The sequence below is a fragment of the Manis pentadactyla genome, chromosome 4, assembly GCF_030020395.1.
Source record: "Manis pentadactyla isolate mManPen7 chromosome 4, mManPen7.hap1, whole genome shotgun sequence".
NCBI lineage: Eukaryota > Metazoa > Chordata > Mammalia > Pholidota > Manidae > Manis > Manis pentadactyla.
Window position 1 is genome coordinate 167,987,343 of NC_080022.1, and position 15,370 is coordinate 168,002,712.

General features: G+C 52.4%; 1 protein-coding gene across 4 annotated transcripts in view; it reads left to right on the top strand.

The window, feature by feature from the left end:
* LASP1 (LIM and SH3 protein 1) overlaps positions 1–15,370 on the top strand; it is a 45,024-nt gene that overhangs the window by 13,334 nt on the left and 16,320 nt on the right. For 3 of the 4 annotated variants that reach the window (XM_057501432.1, XM_036930351.2, XM_057501433.1), the window contains exons 3-4: positions 3,160–3,244; positions 10,188–10,295. In XM_057501432.1, coding sequence (XP_057357415.1) covers positions 3,160–3,244; positions 10,188–10,295 — 193 coding nt within the window. The remainder of the gene's footprint in view (positions 1–3,159; positions 3,245–10,187; positions 10,296–15,370) is intronic. The other variant, XM_036930352.2, reaches the window with a different exon arrangement.

Genomic DNA, 15,370 nt, shown 5'->3' on the forward strand with positions numbered 1-15,370 from the left:
CATGGGGAGGGGACAGGGCTGACCCAGCAGGAGGAACACAGCCCTGCTGCCCTTCTGCCTTCCTTCCGACGGGGGTTGGGGTTTAGGAGGTGGGAGTAACAGACTGGAGGCTCTGGAGCTTCCTTAGCCTAGTTAATCTAATGCAGGATTAAAATCCCCTTCCTCCTCTCACCGGATTGAGCTGAGTCAACATCTAGGCTGGTCCCCACTTCCCTTCTTTCGGGGATCAGTGTTCTGACTATAGGGGGCTGAGGTCTGGGGGTCATGATGGTTCCAAAGAGAGGAAGGGATACCTGCCAACCCCTTCCAGAGGCACCAACGGCACGTCACCGGGTGGGGGGGGTTCTCCTAAGACCGTTCTGGTGGCGTGTAGGAGGTGTCAGAACGTGGTCTCTGTGGCTTCAGTGTCCAGGAGATGCGCCTCACTGCAGAGGGCCCATCTCTGTATTCGTCCTGTACGACGAATAATTTGGTGTGTGTAGGAGCTTGGCACAGTGGAGCGGGGGCCGTCAGGTGCCCGTGTCTGGCTGTCCTTGGGCCACCAGAGCTGGCACACCATTTTAACCCTGTACGTTCAGGCACATGGGACACCTCCGGTTTCCACTGGCTCCTCTGCACATGTGTCTGCTGAGCCTGCCGGCTGCCCTTCATCTCCATTGTCTCTGAACTGACCCTTCAGGTTCTGGGCTGGAACCACCCTGGAGGTCTTCTCCATTGCCTGCTTCAGGACCTAACCTCCCTGCTCTGCCACATGAGTCTTCCTACAGACCCTCTCTATAGCTGCCCCCTGATACCTTCAGAATGGCTCCAATTTGGTGGGAGGGTCATCTCTGAAGCCTGCCTCTTAGGGCCTCGAGGCCAGCCAGTTCTGCCGGAGCTCCTCAGTGGATCCCTCCTCCTGTTCTCTTTCTAGTCTCCAGGAACAGACTCCCAGTTGATCCTCCCTTTCCCTGGAACTGCTCAGGAAGGTTGACGGGAGCTCCTCAGCTGTGGGTGGCCCTGGCCTAATGGAGCTGGGCCAAGCCTGGACGCCGGACCCACAGCCTTAGCCCCACATTCATCCATGGGCCATTTCTGGTGGCAGCTGCAGGCACCTGTGTTTGCTTTTCAGTCTCCTGCCTCCTGCCTTCCATACCCCTGCTGGGGGAGCTGTGGGCCTGGCTGAACTTGGAGGGAGGTCCCAGGCTGGGCAGTGGAGGACAGGGGGAGGGGAGCAGCTGGAATGACCTGGGTCCAGGAAACTAGCCCAGTGGGAAAAAGGATTTGCTAAGGTCATCCAGTGAGTCAGTGACAAGACCAGAGCCCAGCACTGTGCCCTTTCTAGTCGTGCCCACCCCCCCTTGGTTCAGTTCTCGAAACCCAAGTCCTACCTTTCACAAAGCGGCGGCCCAGAGGGAAGTTGTGTGTTTACACATAGCTCTGGCTCAGGGTGCTGTGAGCAGCTGGGAACATGCCAGGTTTGGTGGGTGCACAGAGGTAGGAGGGCAGCTCATACCCAGGGTATGTCTGCCAGTCAGGGTGGAGCATGCCCAGAACAGGCAGTCCATCCCTTACCTGAGCACAGCCTGTGAGTCAGAGATTTCCAGGTGGCCACGCTGTGGTGAGGTGTGGTCACCCAGCACTGAAAGTGGCTACACTACGGCTCCTGCCCCAGGATGCTATCTACCTGTCCCTGCAATAGCTGGGCCCGTGTGGATGCCCAGACATTTCACATACCTTGACCACATTGTTTAACCTCTCTGAGCCTCAGTTCTCCCATCTGATAAAGGGGGACATAGGGTGTTTGTGATAATTTGATGCGCTAGGGCATGTCTGTCCTTATCACAGGGCAGACATCAACTTGTCTCAGTGACTTAGGACTGCATCTCCTCTAACTAGTTTGCTGGGGGGCTTTGTGGTGGCCCAGTAGGATGTAGGAGACCCGAGTTATAGTGTCGGCCCAGCTTCAGTGCCAGGTTTGACATTTGTTTATTCAAGAAATGTTTATTGAACACCAGATACAAATCTAGGAGCTTGGAATAAATCAGTTAACAGAAGAGACCTCCCCAAGAAAACCCCTCACTTCGTGGAGAAGTAGTGGAGAGAGAAGACAATAAGCCTGATAAAGAAGTTAATTATGGAATCAGCTAAGCGCTAAGTGCCTGGCGCCAGCATGCTAGCTCCTCCCCTGGGAAGTGAGGGGGTAGGACCGGATGTCCTGGAGGTTCCTGCAGGCCTGGCTCTGAGGGAGGGCTGTGCTGGTTCCTGATGCCTCTAAGGCAGCCCTCTTTCTGGGGCACAGGCTTCTTGTCTGACCTCTGTCTGGAGATTGAAGGGTTTGGTTTGGAGTGCGGGGCCCTTGGGAGACTGGGTGCAAATCTGGATGCCAGTGCTTACTGGCTGTGGGCCTTGGTCACATTGTTTCGCATCCTCAAGCCTCAGTTCTGCCATCTGTCAAGGGCGTTTGTGAGAATTTGATGTGCGAAGGAACGTATGCCCTTGGCACAGGGCAAACACCAACTGTTGTTGCAGTGTTCTCTCTCACCTGAGGGTGACTTCTTTTCTGGCTTTAAGCTGATCCCTTACCTACCCTTCAGTTAAGTTGGACCTTGTTAGTCCTTTGAAACACCATCTGGAGGTGTGCATTTACTTTCTCTCCCCACTTCCTCTAGGAAGTCCCCCTGGATATGCATGTCTCTTTCTCCTTTTCTTCTGTCTATCCCTCCTGCCCTTCCCTGCCTGGTTGGTCTCCATTTCTGGTCTTAGCTGAAGGCATTGTCCTGACCTCATGCCCACCATATCCCTAATCTGGCTGGGCCCTCCTGGATGACCTAGCCTCCTCATCTTCCCTGTGTAGTAGATTTAAGGCATGGATTATCCCCAAACAAGGATCATCTGAAACCCTCAGAGTTCCCAGGGCCTCCCTTTGGCTCAGGACAGTTCTCCATAGCTGGCCAGACGCTTGGCTTGTGTCTTCCAGCTCAGTCCAGGCTGAATCTGAGAAATGCTGGCCTCCCCTCGGCCATGGGCAGTGGGCACTGGTCCTGCTGCGGGGGCAGATGTGGGGGCTACCCACAGATAAGAGGAAGTTGCCAGGAGAGAGTCAGGGGTCTGTGAGACACCCAGAGGTTCTCACCCCTTCTCCAGGATGACCCCCGCTCTGTTTTTCCTGTTCTGCAGACACTACCCCAAGCAGTCCTTCACCATGGTGGCTGACACCCCGGAAAACCTCCGCCTCAAGCAACAGAGTGAGCTCCAGAGTCAGGTGAGGGGGCGGGCCCGGAGGGGAAGGGGGGCTGTGGTAACCCCTGGATTTGGCAAGGGCCCCCTCCCCTGTGCTCACCAGCAAGGCCGAGGTGCTGAAATCCTAGCGCTCGCCTTGTGCCTTGTTTCCCTGCCCCCGCCCCCGCCCCCAGTTACCTCATATTACCTGACTTCATTGAAGGAGTGGCGGAGGGCATGCCCCATGTCCTACCTCAAGTGGGTTGGAGAGGTGTGGGGGTCTCATTCTTCTCGGGGAATTTCCTGCAGGACCCCTAAAGGCTGCCTTCTCCAGGAAGCTGCTCTCTGCCTTTCCTGCAGTCACCCCCACCCTCAAAGGAGGGAACCTTCTTCTCCAGACTCATGCTAGTCTGAGGTTACACAGCCCACACTCTAGAGCCATGTCCCCTCAGAGGGCAGGATGCCAAGGGGGCCTTGCCCCGGGGGCCTGTCCTGTCTTTGTCTCCTTGGGGGGCCTGGTTTTCCTGAGCACCTACGTGGGGAGTGGTGTATGGCCCTGCAGTAGGGAGGAGACAGGGTTCCTACTCCAGGGAGAACTCGGTCTTTAGTGGGCATAAGGGATAAGCAAAAGGTCCAGAGCCCTGAGACCAGAACAACTGACCCTGCCTGGGGGTCAGAAAGGCTTCTGGAACAAGCCTGGCCTGGCAGGTTGGAGTAGGGTGGGGCTTCAGCAAGACTCCTTGGAGAACTTAGCTAAACAGTCAAGGTGCCCAGGGCCAGGAAAATGTTGCAGAAGACCCACCTGGGTGCAGGGGCATCTCTCCTGATCCCTCTGGAGTGGGGCACCTGCTGCCGGATCTTTCCATGACCTCTCAGGGAGAACCAGCCCTGTGCTGTCTACGGCTCTATGCGCTCTCAATTAATCCTCCCGGCCCCCGATGAGGAAGTGCTGTTTTTCGCATGGTACAGATGAGGAAACAGGCTCAGAGACATTAAGGGACTTGCTAAGGTCATACAGGTAGTAGTAGAGGTAATAACAATATTAACTGCTCACGTATCGAGTGCTTAATGCTCTGGACATACCAGCTCATTCAGGCCTCACAGCGGCTGTGTGCAGTTGGCAGGGTGATTCCCACTTTATGGAAGAGTAAAAAGATGCTGGTGGCTTTGAATGCTGGTTTGTCTAAACTCTGGGACCTGTGTTCTTTCCAGGTTGCCACCCAGCTCCCTGAGAGAGTTATCGCTACCTTGATAATAAACATAATAGTCCCTCGTGCTGGTGAGAACTCTTGTGGCTTAGCGAGTGCTTTTAGCTACTTCACCTCGTTTGTCCTTGACCCTGCTCTGGGGGCTGTCAGGTGAGGAAGGTGAGGTGGAGAGCAGCCCCCAACTTGGCCAGTTGACACTCACAGTTAGTGAGGTTTCAGGATCCAGGCTCTTTTTTTTTTCTCTTGGGTGCAGTGACCTTGACCATGTGTAGCCCTGGTGTGGCCTGAGGCTCAGGCCTTCCGTGTGTCCCATAGTGGTGGGGAGCAATTGGGGGAAGCTGGTTTTTCTCTTGGCAGCAGCTCACATCTGTCAGCCTGGACCCCATCTTTCCTGTGGTGTGAAAGCTGCAGTAGTGGGGAAGCCCATGCAGCTACAAGATCCCTGCCAGCTGGGCAAGGCCGGGTGGCCCAGCTGGCAAGAAGAAGGTTTGTGACAGCCCTGAGGCCTGGGCCTGGTCTGCAGAGGGAAGATTCTGGTCAGCCAGGCCCTGACTACTGCCTCTGACCCCAACCCTGTAGGGGGCCTGCTGAGGCCAGAGGGGAGAGGGTTTTAGGGAGTGAGCAGGCCAGAGTATCTCAGGGCAACCCAAACTCACCTCATAGCTTGAGAGGAGCAGTCAGAACCCCGAGCTGTGGGACCCCCATCAGAGGCACCTAGGGGAAGGGGTGCAGGGAGGGGGCAGTAGGTCTTTGGAAAGGTGCAGGTCCAGAAGTATAGGAGTTTGTGCGCACACACTCAGGCAGAGGCAGGGGTGGATGGGACACACACAAATACACACACACACTCCTGCTCAAAGGAGGAGAAATTCAAAACCTGCTGATTCCCTCAGCCTTTGTCAAGCACACACAAGCTTGGCTGCAGCTCTTTTTGCCCCTGGAACCCAATGCCTGAGCAACTGGGTCTGTAGGAGAAGGCGAAGGCACCCCTCCCCAGAGTCCCAGAGCTCCTCACCCCATCTGTGCCCCCTGCTCCCCAGAGGCCTGGCCTGTTGCGCGCCTCCTGGGCTCCCCAGGCCCCGGGCTCTCGTGTGGGCTGTGGAAATCAAGGGAATGGCAGTCACTCTTGACTAGGTCCTCACGTAGGGCCAGGCCCTGGCCTCATTTAATCCTCACAACTCCTCAATGAGAGAGGAACCCTCATTATCCCCATTTTACAGCTGGGGACACAGGTTTAGAGAGGCCATGCCACTTGCCCAGAGCCCAGGGGCAGCAGCAGATTGCAAGCCCTTTGCTCTTAGCCGTTCTGCAGCCTGCCGTGGCACCAGCCCTGCGCCCTCAATCTGGTAGGAGGTAGTGGTCACCAGCAGGGGTTTGAGGCAAGGCTTGTTAGAATGCAGATTCGTGGGCCTCTACCCGAGAGGCTTCTGGTTGGCAGTTCTGGGCACGGCCCAGGTACCTGTGTTTTGACAGCCCTGGTGATTCTGGTAAGCGCTTTGGTTCCACTTTGAGAGGCTTAGAGCTGGGCTGGGGGAGCTGACGGAGCTGCCCCCACCCTGTTCTGCTATGAGGGGCAGGAGCCATGGGAGTTAGGGCTTTGCACCAAGGACACAGCCCTAATCTCCTGCAGCTCCTCAGGGGCTGGGAGTTGGGACTGGGGTAGGCAGAGGGTGGAAGCCAGGGCCTTGGCCTCTTTGCAAACCTGATTCTCTCTCTCTTCCACCTTCCCCTGCTATGTGCTCTGAGCATGGCTGCTTGCCTCTCAGCTTCTTTCCTGCCCTAGTAAAATGGAGACTGCAAACCCCAGTGGCCTAGAGGTCAGGGGCTGGGCCTGATGCTCCGGGGCTTGGAAGGGCTGAGTGGGCCTGGTGGGTTGGGGGAGTGGGGGTGGGGGGGTGACAGGTGCTGGTTCCTGTGATCGCTGTGGGGACGGGGCTGGCTAGAGCTGCCTGGGGCTGGCTGGAAGGGAAGTGGGAGTCTCCTCTGCCTGGGCTGCCCCACCCTGCCAGGGTGATGGGCAGGGCTCCTTCCAGGGCCCCTTCCTGGGCCTGCCAGGGTGTCTCAGCCCTTCTCAGTTTCTGGAAGCTGCTGGTGCTATTTCAACTTTATTTGATTTCCTGTCTCTAGGTTGGTTCCCAAAGTGGTACTTTGGGTGTCTGGGACACCTGGAGCCTCCCTTGTGGGGGAGGAAACCACAGAGCTGACCAGAAATGACCTCCTGGGTGGTCCTGTCCAGGCCTGGCTGAGGCAGGGAACTGGCGGCCAGGGCCCAGCTCTCCCCCTGCCCCAGCCCCAGCCCCAGGCTGAGTGAAGGCAACGTCTCTGGGGTGGGGCTGTGGTGGGGGTTTCTGTCTGGCCCCCTGAGCCTAGGCAGAAGTGCCAGGAGACTGTCTTTCATATTTTCCCTCATTTTCATACCTCCATGTGCTGCAGCCCCAGCACAGGGTGGAAAAAGCCACGGGGAACAGAAGAGTGCAGGAAGACTCCGGCTACACTCTGCTACAGGGTCTCCACTCTCTTATCTCAGACCCCGTGTCCAGCACAGTAGGCAGCATATCTATGTCATTCTAACCTGAGCTGACTGAAGGTCAAATCCCGGGTCTGCCACCACTAGCTGTGTGACCTTGGGGAAGTTGCTTAACTCCTTTGGGCCTCAGTGCCTTCATCTGTGGAATGGGGATTACCTCTTTCCAAAGGTTGATGTGAGGATGTTAGTACATACTAGGCATTTAGAACAGTTCCTGGAGTAGAATCAGCCCTTGATAACTCGATAAATGTTCGCTCCTGCTGTTCTCTTGGGAAGGAGAGGAAATGGAACTTGGGCATAATGAAGATGGGGAATGGACACAGTGACCTTTTGATGATTGCTTTGAGCACTGACCTTTTTCATTCGCTCATCTCCCCATCTGTGCGTGCCTTATTTTAAAACGGATTTCTTTTTTGTTAGAAGGAGGTGGGTTACATAGTATGTGGGCCCAACATGAAGTAGGAACATAATAAGTGGAAACTGTTGGTATGTATTTTTTTCAATTATTCTTTTTTTAAGTCACGGTCTTTCCTCTTTTGTTGGGTCCCCAAGGCAGTTATTTTCCAAGTTAGCTGCTGGTTTGTCAATTCATTCATGATTCACCCAGCACACACTTATTTGCACCTACTGCTTGCTGGGTTAAGTGGTGAACAAGATAGATCCAGGAAGAAGTAGACAAATCTACATGTAAAAAGTGGAGTTTCAAGGGCCGTGGTTGTTTGGGCTGGAGGCTGAGCCTCAGGCATCGGTCCTGGCCCTACCTTGGAAGTTTCCAAGATGGGAGGCCCAGGCAGCTCCCAGGCATGGTATCATCTGACCACAGCTCTGAGCTGCACCCTGACCCTACCAGCAGTTGGGTTGAGTGACCTGGGGCAGGTCCTGTCCCTCCTCAGAGACCCTGTCATGTCCTGGTGAGCCCTCCTAGATGAGGCCAGCCCCTCCTGCTTGGGTGACCCGGGAGCCCTGAGTGAGGGGCACCAGGCAGGACCCTCCCACACTCCCGGCTCCCCACCCTCTACCCCTTCTACTCCAGCACCAAAAGACCTCAGAGAATCTTCCCTACCTTGCTTCTCCATAGTTATGGCCTGCAGGTGCTTAAATGTGGCCAAACTCCAGAGCTGTTCAGGGGGCCCAGAGAGGGGGACTGATGGCCTAAGGACACACAACAAAGTGGTGCTGAGCCCAGGCCTCCTCCTGTCCCTTCTCAGCCCCCACTCCACCCCAGGTCCTCCTTCTCTGGCCTTTGGTGCCAGGAGAGAAATTAATTATCCTTCCCTGGCAGGGAGAAGCAGTTCCTGAGCCTGGGAACCAGCTGATGTCATTTGCAGTGTGGCCATGGCAATTATTCCCCTGGATTAGGGGCCTGACCCTGACAAGGCCAGGAAGTAGGGGAAGGAGTGGGGGACTGGTGATTGTTCAGTGCTTCAGCGTTTACAGAGCACTTTCTCACCAACCCTCACTGGTAGTGCTGAGCCCTGCCTCGCACTCCAGGGTTCAGTTCATTTGCCTCTTTAGAGCCCTTGTCTATGATCTGCAGCATTGATTGGAATGGGTGGGATTATGATCACCATTTTACAGGTGTGGAAACTGAGGCTTGAGGGGTTAAGTCATTACCCCAAGATCCCTTAGGAAGTGTGAAACAGCCTGTGTTCGAACCAGCTCCCTCTGGCACTTTGCCCATGGGTGGTGGTAGGAAACCCCCTCCCCATATTTTAACTGATTCTTGTGACAACCCTTTTAAAATGAGGAAATTGGTGCCAGAGGCCTTGAATTTGGGGCTTCTGCATCTAGAGCTACATTATTTCTAATTCTAAGTGACTTATCTTCTCTGATGCTCTCTACCCAAAGGATGTCCCCCAACCTAACACAAAAGTCACCACGCTGTCCCAGGCTCCCTGGAAGAGCTGATGCTGGGGCAGTTCTGGGCCCTTCGTGTGGGAGGGAACTTTTATGCACTGTGTTAACTTCCAGTCTAATGGGCAGTAGCATATCTAGGCCTTTGTTTGTAGCCTGATGAGAACAAAAGAGGTTCCAGAACCGTTTAGCGTGAAGAACCCTGTGGATGGGTAAGCTGGGTTTCTGGGGAAAAACAAGGACCCCCGATCCCTGGGGGATGTGAGGAGGAACTGACAGGTGCGGCCATGGCTGCATATGTGTGTGTTGATGGTCAGGTCAGGGTGCATCTCAGAGCTGCGGCCAGATGTCTCCGTGCCTGGGAGCTGCTGGGGCTTATTCTGGAAACTCCCAAGGTCCTGGGCTTCATGTCCTGGGCTGACCTGTTTCCAGGACAGTGCAGCCCCACAGGAGGAAATCCAGGCAGCTGGTGGGGTTTGGAACAGCTGGCTGCTGAGGTTGACAGTGAAGTCTTTGGAAGCCAAGGAATAGTTCTATGTCCTGTGGGCTTTTCCAGCCTCCATTCTATTCTTCAGAATGTCCAGGGGAGGACACAGTATTCCTCACAGTTCAATTCCTTTAGTGCTTGGGAAGTCCTTTCTGATATCTGACTGGTACTCTAGTACTTGAGTTTGCATGGAATTCTCAGAAGAGGAGGGCAGAGGTTGGAACTGTCTGTCCCCCATCAATTTTGTCCCCTTCTGTGGCACTGATCTCAGAAGCTGGCCGGGCAGTCTCCAGGAAGCCGCTGGGGCCTGTCAAAGGCTCACTGATGGAGGCTTCCGAGTGGCTGTCTCACTGCCCTCCTTTCTGGGCGCCAACTTTATCCCTTGGCATAGCCCTCACTCAGCCAGTCGCCTAAACACTCCACTGGGTTCTCGGCAGAGAGGGCCTCGTCCTGGCTAGGGTGAGGGCTGGGGCACTCGGGAGCTGTGGAAAGAACCCTCTTCCTGTAGCTTTCAGGCAGGATAGGCGGGCGGTGAAGGGTCAGGAGTCAGGCAGTTGGGAGTTTGCATCCTGGTGGCTCTGGACCTTTGCTGCCAAGCTGTGTGTGTGACCTTAAGCATGGGACTTTGCCTCTCTGTGGCTCAGTTTCCTTATCTGTAAATAATAATAGAGCCAATAATACTATATAGTAAGACTTAAATGATAGTCACGGAAAGCACTTGGCGCTCAGAGTGCACTGAATACATATTAATGAGTTATTATTATTAGTCTAACACTTTTTGACTGAGGCTTCTGCTTTGAGTTGGGGGTGGGGGTGGAAGTCACTACAGGGGGATTTCCAGTCAGGATCTCTCTCCTGGCTCATTGCTGCCTTAGCCATCTTGACTCCAGTCGCCTCTCCCTCGGTCTTCCAGGTGCGCTATAAGGAGGAGTTTGAGAAGAACAAGGGCAGAGGCTTCAGTGTGGTGGCAGACACACCTGAACTCCAGAGAATCAAGAAGACCCAGGATCAGATCAGTAACGTAAGCTCCCTGCCCCCGTGGTGCCCACTCTGACCCGCTGCCCTCCCATCTCATCTCCCTGCCGGTCTAGCAGACATGAATGAAGCCAGTTCTCTGCTGTCCCTGCTCTCCTGGGCAAGCCTGGCTTGTGGCTGCTTGAGCAGAGGGAAGGGAAGGGCTTAGGGTTCCCAGATGCTTTTACTCTGTGCACTTTCAGTACCTCCTTTGCCCCCCTGTACCCATATAGCATTTCTACCTTGAAAGCACTATACTTCTGGGGGTCTGATGTGCTAAATCACACCCCCCACCACCGTGCTCTCACTGCAGGGTTTTTTCCCTGGCTGTGGTGGGTGTCAGGGTCCAGACGGGCTGTTTGGTCTGAGCACAAAGGTCAAAAATGGGTGGCAGGGGTGGGGAGGGGCCAGCCTCCTTGTCTGCTTCTGGGTGCTGACATTGCAGTCATTTCCGCCCTCTCTCGGCCTCCTCCCCCACCTCGGCTTGCTCTTCCTTCCTGTGTAAAAACCCCAGCCTGCTCTGCCTGCTGGCCCTGCACCTCTGGGCCTGGGCCCTTCTGGGCCTGGGATGGTCAGCAGTCTGGCTGTGGCAGGGCTGGGTGTGGAGAGTCAGTGGTGGGTCAGTGGGCCCCAACAGCACCTTTAGCCAGGGAACGGCTTTGGTTTCCTGCTTGGCAGAGCCATAGACCAGCAGCCAGGGTGGCTCTAAGCTTTTGGGGAGGCCACCTCAGGGACTTTGGGCATGTGGGGCCAGGGTGCTGCTGTGAGCTGTAAGCTGGAACATGGGCTGTGGGCTCATCTGTGCACAGGATCCTGGGGCACAGAATTTTGTAGGGTGTGCCCAGCCAGCCTGGGCTAGGAGGTCCTACAAATGAAGGACTAGGCAAGCAGTTGTCTTCGTGTCTGAAACAGAAAGAGGTTGGCAAATTGTCCAGTATAACTCTGGGCTGAGGGACTGGGGAGAGAGGCCATGGAGGGTCCGGATTTCAGGTGGTCACCCGGACCTTGTATTCCCTCCCCATCCCTCCACCCAGCCTCCTTGGTAGGCGGCTGCTAGAGGCTGGCTTAGGGTGGGCTCCAGCAGTGGCTGAGGCGGCTCTCAGAAGCCAGGGCCCAAGCCAGTAGAACCAGCCATGCCCAAAATCATAGCTTTCAAACTCTGACTGCAGCCTACAATATGAAATACATTTCACACCATGGCCCATCAAACAGGCATGTGTATTTATTTAGAGAGAAAACAAGAGTCAAAATGTTCATGCAAGAGTCTTGACTACTTGGAGGACATTTGATATATTCTGTTCTGTTTTGTTAAGATGCTGTTCGTAGACTTGACTACGTGGTCTTTGCAACCAGGTTGACCTGCAGCTTGAAATTTGTGGCTTGAGGAAATGGAGCACTTCCTTTGGGCAGGGAGGGCATGTCTGCAAGGGTTCTAGTTCACCGCCCCCACCAACAGCCTATTTCGGGTGCTACTTCAGAAGCAAAAGTCTAGCCTCACACCCTAGAGCTTCCCTGCCCCCTGCCCTGAAGGGTAAAGGTCTGTCTTAGAGCTCTCCTCACAGACTGAGGGGGAAACCTGGAATACTAACAAATATTCGTCAGCTTCTGTGGCTTTTTGTTGTGAAGACTCTTGTCTTTCATCACTGACACTGACTCCCCATCTGCAGCCCAACTCCCCCGCCTGACACGTGTATTGCATCCATCCTGTGGGTTTTTGATGGGGGGAGGCAAGCAAGCCCAGTCCTCCTTGCTTCTCTTTCTGGAAAGCTTCCAGAATACTCCATGCCCCACCTAGGGCACCTGCTCTTCTTCCCTCCCCCACCCACTGGTTATTGGAGGTGTTAATATCTGAGGAGCCCTGGTAACAGAACTCACTGTGGCCAAGACATCCACACCTAACAAGATAACCATCTTATCGTTAACCACAAGGCTGCAATTAGCTGATTGTCCTCTGCAGCTGAAACAGGGAAGTGACTTGAACCTGACCTTGTTCTGCTTTTGCAGCTTTAGCTGAAACCTGTAAAGTGTGGCCAGAGCTGGAAGACTCTTGGTTTCAGTGAATGCAGTTAGAATCTGTCAATGTGAGCCTCCAAACAACAGTACAAAATCATTTGGGAAGGTTTATTGTAAATGCAGGCTTATGGGCTTCCTCCTCCCAGGTCACTTGAATCAGCATCTCTGGGAGTGAGGCTCAGGAACCAGCATTTAAAAACACATTCTCTGGTTAAGTATGGCGCTCACTGAAGTTGGAGAATCATCACCGAAAGGCCTGCAAAAGCTTCACCAAGCCCTAAGTCAGAGGGTGCCAGGCCTGGCCACATCCCAGAATCCCAAGGGAGGTTTAATCCATGTTTATAGCCATTGTTAAGTTGTCCCGACCTCCAGAAGAGTTTTGGGAAAGGTGGTGTTTAGAGCCACACCTTTGTTTTGTATCCAATATGGTATCCCTGTATGTAGCTTGTTACTCATTCCCCAGCTTAGTATCAATGACTGCCAGCTGTTTCCAGAGGTTAGGCCATCTTGCAAAGAGATGAAGACTTCCCTCCCCACAGGAATATGCCCCAGACTAGAAGATTTGCAAGCAAGAACATTTTAAAAACAAAAACGAGTGCTTAATCTCCCCAGGTGGTGTTTAAATGCTTTGCACGTTCGTGGTCTGTCATAGTCGGATCAGTGTTGTCAGTGTAATTATTATTACTTTAAGGGCAGACCCATCTGTTTTCTACATTGTGCTTAAAGGAAGGAAGTAGAATAAAGTTGGCCTGAAAAAGTGGACCATTGTCTAGGACTGAGAATGTGTGGACAGTTTTGAGGCAAGATGCTAGTAAGTTACACATCCGTGGTCGTCATTAAAGCCATCTAAAGGATTGAGAGGCCAGGGCCCATGCTATGGGTTGAAATTTGTCCTTTTGGAATCCGGGCCTTTGGTCACGACCTCTAATGGATTGGGAAATTTTAATTTATGAGCCCTTTTTATGGGAGCCACTGTCTTTAAGTAGCTCTACTTTTATTTATCATATATCTACTTGCATTTTGACTTTCTGTATACAAGGGTGTGTCTTTTAACTTTTTCTGTGAAATGTAACACCCAGTAGCATACATAAACACCTGAGTGTGTACTCACCAGCAAGTCAAAAAACAGAACATTACTGTACCCCTGTTAAGATGGAGTTGTCAAAGTATTAAAAACATAACTGTCATATAGTGAGCACCTAGCATATATTTAACTTAATTATGAGGAACCAGTGGAGGATAGGACAGGCAGAGGTGATGCCTGGACAGGGAAAGAAAATGCTGGATACAATTAGACAGAACTGGTTGATGTCCTGTCATTTGCTGCAGAACTAGTTAATGTTCTAGAGGACCATACACTATAAACTTTAGAGACATCCTTACTACAGGCAGAAATCCTTTGCATTTCTATCAGTCAAAAATAGTTAACAGCTTATGTTCCTTAATTAGCTAAGGTCTTTAGAGTCTGGGCCTAATCAGTAGTAAATAGTGAAGTCACACAAAGTTCCAGCCCCAGAGTCAAATGACCTGGAGGCAGACTTGTCAGACAATCCTCTAGTTCAATTTTTGAAAGTGTGTGCTGTTCTTTACTTTATAATTTTAATATGTTACTATGCATTTCTAAATTGTTTTAACTGATTATCTACCTTTAGCATATATTCTTTTGTGTCTTGCTTCCTTAGGACCACTTTGGGTTTAAAGCTTTGTCTAAGCGTTTGCCTGTAGCTGGAGGTCATTTCTTTTTCATTGCTGCATAGCATTCCACTTAATGCTTATGCCACATTGTCTTGCCCCAATGGGTTTCAGCCCTGGGCAAGTTCACTATGGATTCAGTGTGACCAAATAAATGACAGTAGAATGTTCTTGGGATGAAAGGGTTATACCCAACTTTATTTCCACGGTGACAGGTCAATCACTAAAATTCTGTTCACTCAGAGCAAGTCTGCGTGCAGCAACCCAGTCTCTGCCTCTGGGCCTCTCTGCCTGCACAGCTGTCCCAGTCTCTGTCCTCTGCTCTGCTCTCCTGCAGCCTTGCAGCCATGCCACCGTGCTGCTCAGAGCACTAGGCAGGACCCTTTATATAGAGTCAATAATGACACATTGCCCACACTGTGCAGTGAGCTAGCCAGCCAGGGCCAGGTGAGAATCCTGGCCACAGGAACCTTCATTTTATCCAAACACATTTTGTTGATCTTGGTGTTGATAGATGTTTGGATCGCTCCCACATGCTTTGGGCATCCTTATACAAATTTCCTAGTGTGGAGTGGAATTGTTGGGTCTTAAGAGTATATGCTCCTTCAGCCTTACTAGATAATGGTGAACTATTTTCCCAGTGGCTGTACTGATTCACTCTCCCACCAACAGTGATGAGCATTTCAATTGCTCCACATCCTCAGACTTGTTCACTTTAGCCATTTTGATTGTGTCTGATGGTATCTCACTGTGGTTTTAACTTGCATTTCTGATTATTAATGAACTTGAACACAGATTTACATGTTTTAGGAACAAAAATATAGTTAGTCTCTAATAGGAAGTAGCATTGCATGGTGGTTGTGAACTAAGGATCTAATTTTAGAACTGGACTCTGACTAACCTGCCAGTTACCCACCTCCTGAGCCTTGCTTTAAAAACCTATAAAGTTTATTAAAAACTTTATAAACCTATAAAGTGGGGATGATAGTGATACATTGTTCCTGTGCTGGCAGAGAAAAGGAAATGAGTAATGCATGTAAAGGTACAAAATAGGCCCTCAACAAATGGGAGACCTTGTTAGAAAAAGTAGACCCAGCCAGTGAGTTGATTATTCCATTCCAAGCCCGATGTTCCCTCATTAGCCATGATGTAGAATCATGTGGGAGCAACGTGTAGAGTCAGACCTTTGTTTTCCACCACAATCATTAGAGCAGGGAGTTCAGAAAACAGAACATCAGCTAGCCCACAAAATGCATTTTCTTTAGCTTTGCAGTGGACCCTCCACTAGTCGTCCTGCAGTCTGGGCTACCAGGGGCCTGGGCACCCCATCCCACGTGCACCTGGATGTCTCAGACGCAGTTAGAATGTGGTGTCCTT